The sequence below is a fragment of the Zea mays genome, chromosome 4 (assembly GCF_902167145.1).
Source record: "Zea mays cultivar B73 chromosome 4, Zm-B73-REFERENCE-NAM-5.0, whole genome shotgun sequence".
In the NCBI taxonomy this organism is placed as follows: Eukaryota; Viridiplantae; Streptophyta; class Magnoliopsida; order Poales; family Poaceae; genus Zea; species Zea mays.
This window is the reverse complement of record NC_050099.1, coordinates 220,191,593-220,197,130: the sequence shown is the minus strand read 5'-3', so window position 1 is coordinate 220,197,130 and position 5,538 is coordinate 220,191,593. Positions and strand designations below refer to the sequence as shown.

The following is a 5,538-nucleotide window of genomic DNA, read 5'->3' as shown; positions in this document are numbered from 1 at the left end:
CTCATTTTCTCCTTCGAGTAAGCCGAAGGTATTAATGTAATGTACTTTATACATCATTTTATTAATATATGATATGAATATTAATGTGTTTAAGTAATGAATACGAAATAAATGAAAATATAATGTTACATCTGTAATTATATTTTCATTTTTGCGAATGATGAAGATACATTCTTCATGACCTTCGTCCAAGATTCAGTATACCCAAAGAGAGATAATGCTTCGAAGAATGAAGATCCTTAACATTTAACAATCATGTTGACTTGTTTTATGATTCACAGCAATAAAAAACAAGTGAACAACATTGTCTTGCTCCTGAAATAAGAATTTAGCTCAATACAAGTGACCGACTCTTTCCTTTAAAGTTTTAACCAAACAACATAGTCATTCAACACAACTCCAATGCATAAACTTGAGACAACTTTCGATAACTACGCTTTTTAAGAATCTTAAATTTAGGTCTTGTTTGGGATAGCTCTAGCTCCAAGAAATTTAGTAAAGTTGGTGGAACAGAACATTAGGTGCTCCAGAAAATCGTGGAACTGGAGCTATAAGCCTTTACAAGATATTTAGATAAACGATTAAAAATATTTTTAAAACTATTTAAATTAATATTATAAACTATAGCTCACACTGGAGCTTGTAGCCATCCAAATACTCCCTTAGCCTGATTTTATTTCGTATCATCATGCTCTTGAGCCTGATCAAATTAACACAAGTCATATTACGTACTGTCACAAATGCAGTTCCAGTATGATTACTTTTACAGCCTATACGATTACCAATCGATCTTTCCTCCTTCAGCTATAACAAATCTATCATTATTGATATATAAAATTCCTCTCGTGTTATCGGGGCAAAAGAGCGCGCGTGCGTCAGTTCTCGGGGTTCTGCTGCACCGTCGTGGCTGGGACGCCATCGCTGCCGTGCATGGACGGCGGCGCCCATGGGTTTCCTGGATGATGAGGCCACGGCCACGCCGGCGTCGGCGGCGGGTGGAAATGGAACGGTGCCAGCGGCGGCCAGTTGCCCCCTGCCGGGAGCGGCGGCGGGTGGAACGGGAACGGCGGCAGAGGCGGCCATTTGCCGCCCGGGCCGGGGTGCGGCCACGCCGGGAACGGTGGCGATTGGAACGGCGGCAGCGGCGGCCACGGGTTGTTTCTTCGGTGCGGCTGCGGCCACGCAGGGAGCGGCGGTGGGTGGAACGGGAACGGCGGCAGAGGCGGCCATTTGCCGTCCGGGCCTGGGTGCGGCCACGCCGGGAACGGTGGCGGGTGGAACGGCGGCCACTGGCCAGTGCCAGGGCGCGGCCACGGGAATGGCCACGGCGGGTTCTGGCCGTGGGGGCTGTCGGCCGGCGGCACACCTGGTGTCGGCTGCCCGTCGTCCGGCTCCGGCGCAGGTGGCGAAACGTCCGGCTCCGGCGGCGCGTGGTGCCCGTGGTGTTTGGGCGGCGCCTTCGGGTGGTGGTGCTTCGGCTTGGGTGGCGCTTTCTCATGGTCCTGGTGCTTGCTCTTCACGTGCTGACCGTGTCCAGTCAACGGCGGCGGCGCGCCAGCGACAGGAGCGTACTCCGGAGTTCCCACCGGCGGGGCTGCAGCATCTGCAGCCGGCGGCTGCGGCTCTAGCACCGCCGCCGGCGCTGGGGCACCGGCTTGGCTGCCTTCCGGTGCATTAGCGACTGATGAGGAGACCAGCTGCAGTGACCTGGAGGATGCCACGCAGCATTGCGCGAGCAGCACGATGGTCAGTGCCACCACGCATGACATCGTGATGAGTGCTTCCGCACGCGTGGAAGCTCTTCTTGCTGGTGCCATGTTGGCAGATCTCGCTTGGTTTTTGCATTGTGCATGGGCGTGGTTATGCTTATATAGGCTACAATTTGAGTTTTGTTGTTGGGTTGGTAGGGTAATAAAAAAAGTATTTTCGTGTGGAGTTTGAAGCTTCAACTGAGTTTGGTATTAAAACATTTTGTAGTGGTCCTCCTTTTTACCTGCTCAGTGCTGAATTCAAATGTTTTACATCAACAATGGGTTGTTGTTGGCCGGTGTGCACATGATTCGATGAAGGTGACAAGCATTACGAAGAAGGTTTAGGCCGGAGTCATGTTTTCACCCCCATGATCTCGCTTTACCAATGTTGTGTTGTGTTCACCCGTCAAAAAGAAGATATATGTTGTCCAGTGCGTAGCCACACATACTGTGTGATTGGGTGGCCGGACGCCCGCGGCCTAATCCTTCGTATGCGTTGACCGCCCTTGTGCATATGTTTGGTTAACTGCACGGTAGCATCCGAATCTGTACGCACACATGCAAAATAGTCTTTTTTTTCTCTTTGTTGGCCTGTACGTGTGGAGAAGTAAAATTCGTCCGTTTCCACGGATGCAAGCCCGCGCGACTCAGGCGCTGAGGATGCATGTAACCAAACTGTACCATAGTGTCATGTTCATGGTAGCACTAGCAAAGTTAAGATTTCATTTGGTACAGAGCTTCATCACTGAAGTTGTTTCTCTTGGATTTCAACATCACGATAAGCTGTCCAGCCGTTCACTTATATAATCATTTAAAACACTATTTTAGATTGTATAATGTAAACTGCACTGTTCGTAGACTAGAATTTAAATATAGATATGAAAATAAGCAAGCTGATGGATTTAGCCTAATCATCTTTTTCGGTGAAGATAAAGTTATTTTAGATACCTTTTCCGCAAAACAGCTGTATCATACCTGTGGATTCCCGTAGAATATAATGTCCCCATATAATCTTATACAAGATCGACAAGTGTGAGGTCAAGCTATGAAAAAACTATTTTATCTTCGTCCCACCTCATTTCTATACAAGAGCATGATCTTATAGGTAAAACTGTTTTCAAAAGACCCGTTTCAAAAAAAATGGTGCAGCTATAGCTATAGATGTCTAAACGGCTAGACCTACCGGGTGACCCATGAACCATGACACGATTTAAGCCCAGAACGAGCATGATCTGGCTCGATGGTTTTTAGGTGCTGCACGATGAGCTAGACCTATTTTATTTTTTCATTTTTATAAACATATCTATATTATGCTTTAGTATCGAGTATAACTTATAAAAAACTAGTTAGGTGTCCGTGCGTTGCGACTGCACACAAAAATGTTCGATAAAATATTAGTACACAACGATTATATAAAAATGAACACCACAATGTAAATGTTGGTAGTTTCTCAGTATCATGAGCATGAGGTGACCTCGTGTCACACTCGGGTTTCGGGGCACCAAGACCCGGGCACGAACATAATCACCAGGTGTGCTGGGACTAAGTCTCACACATATGATGAATCATGGTACAGAAACGAATGACACATCTTTCATATATAATAAGAGTTCTGTAAAAAATAAATAAATAATTACATCGAAAGGAGACAACGATCCAGCAACCCAAAGTTGACTGGGAGACGATGGTCTAGACCTCTCACGAACTCGTCACAACATCCTCCACGCGCCTCATCTGCAGTACCTGTTCTTGACCTGTGGGGTGTGAGACAGTAAGAGTGAGCTCACATACGTTCATCGCTCAACAAGTTGTGGGGAATAATGTGCATGAACTCGCCAAAGGTGAGAGCTCACGTGAAGTGTAAGGCTTACCAAAAAGGATGGTTGAAGATGAGCATTGCTTTTAAAGTTGGTCAAAATTTTATTAGCAGTTACTAAGTATAAGTAAATACCGACCCTATTAAGTAGTAGAACAAAAGTAATAACAACACCTGCGATGCAATGCATATGACAAATTGAATTTAGTTCCATAAATTAATCATGTGTGTGTCCGAGCTGCTCATGACCGTGAGCATGGCTAGTATACCAGTTTTACACTCTGCAGAGGTTGCACATCTTTACCCACAAGTCATGTTACCCATCTGCCAAGTGATCGCGACTTCCCATACACCTCTACCAAGAAAGTGAGGCAGGGTAACACTACGAGGCCTTTAAAAAGTTCCACTAGCTTCAGAAAACCCGCTACAGTTTCTAGGAAGCTCCAATGCAGGGACCCCTCGCCTGACCGCCATCATAGCAAAATCAACCCAAGGGCCTCCCCACACTGACCACTCCCCTACTGCCCTTAACCCTTTCGGGTAAGGTAGTCCTCCACTAGCTTTCCTAATTAGTCAGTCAGGGGCATCCCATACCACCCTTGTGGTAGCACTGTTTTCCCGGGTGGTTCTCCATGTTCCAATTATCATAATGATCTTATCATGAATAGTAAATAACAAACTGATAATAAAAGTAGGATCATGAATAATGTATATCTCCATACCCAAAACCACATAAAGCAATAGCAGGTACTACCCAAAAAAATTCAGTGGTAAACAAGGTATAAAGATAGCCAAACTAGGATGACCTATTAGGTCCCATCAAAATTAACCTATGTAGATCATTATGATTAATAAGAACATGGTTGGGGAAAAAGAAGTGATCAAGGGCACAACTTGTCTGGGACTTGAGATTGCAGGTACCAACTTGCTCTTCAGGTGGCTCGTGACCTTACTGCTAAATGTAGCAATACAAACAAAAATGGTATAGGAAAAATTAACATCACACCAAACATAAGAAAAAATTGCATAAGAATATTCTACTCGTTGCTACGAGATCGTGGGTTCGAGAATCACTAAATTCGGAGTTACGGTTAGAAAGTTATAATTTATGGAAGATCTATGTGATTAAACTATATTATAAATGGATTAGTATACATCATGAGAGAATATCTTATAATTAGTTAACTCAACTTTAATCTAAGTCATTACTTGATTATAAATCATCTTTTAGGCCAAGATAACCCTAAGATCATGATACTATATTAATATTAGAATAAGCTAACCCGGAAAACATAGATTAATCAAATTAGTTACCTAATTATAAAAGTATGATATATCATATAATCAATGTTGCTACTACGTAGTAATTATTTATACGAAGCTAACGCAATAGGAATGAGTCAATTCAGAATTAAAACGAAGGAGTTATGAATTTTCAAAGTTATTAAGTGCTTAGAATAAATCAAGTGAATAATTTGAATCCAGGTTTCATGGCTAAACAGAGTTACTAGGTGATAAACAATATTAATACCAAATTATTGCCACTAGAATGGATTAAAAAGGATTTAAAATAAGTTTTCTATGAATTAAATGAGTTCTAGGATTTATTTTTATATTAAAATCATTTTTCTAGGTTCATTTTTCTTATTTACCATAGCTCTGGACTGCGCATCAATTACCGGAAAAGACAGGGGCCTCTGTGCAAAAAAACTCTAAGACTCAGAGTGCACTGTGCAGGACGGCGTGTTAGTTTTAATAAAACAAAGGGTCTCTTTTGAAAGAAGTGCACGACGAAGGGGTATACATGTATTTCGACCGTTTGATCATAAATGGATGGCACATATTAGATATACTGTTGGGGACTTGTTCTCAAATGCTATGAATTAAGAACAAGGCAACATAAAGTGTTAAATGTTAACGTCCTTCGTCCATGAAACATTATTCCCTTGAGGATAATGGGCCTTGGACGAA

The 5,538-nt window shown here is 43.1% G+C and overlaps 1 protein-coding gene across 1 annotated transcript; it reads right to left on the bottom strand.

Moving 5' to 3' along the window:
• Positions 1-517: 517 nt before the first annotated feature.
• LOC103654622 (vegetative cell wall protein gp1) lies at positions 518-1,826 on the bottom strand. Its single transcript, XM_008681468.2, has one exon. The coding sequence runs from the start codon at positions 1,815-1,817 to the stop codon at positions 876-878; it is 942 nt and encodes a 313-aa protein (XP_008679690.1). The 5' UTR covers positions 1,818-1,826; the 3' UTR covers positions 518-875.
• Between the last annotated feature and the right edge of the window lie 3,712 nt (positions 1,827-5,538).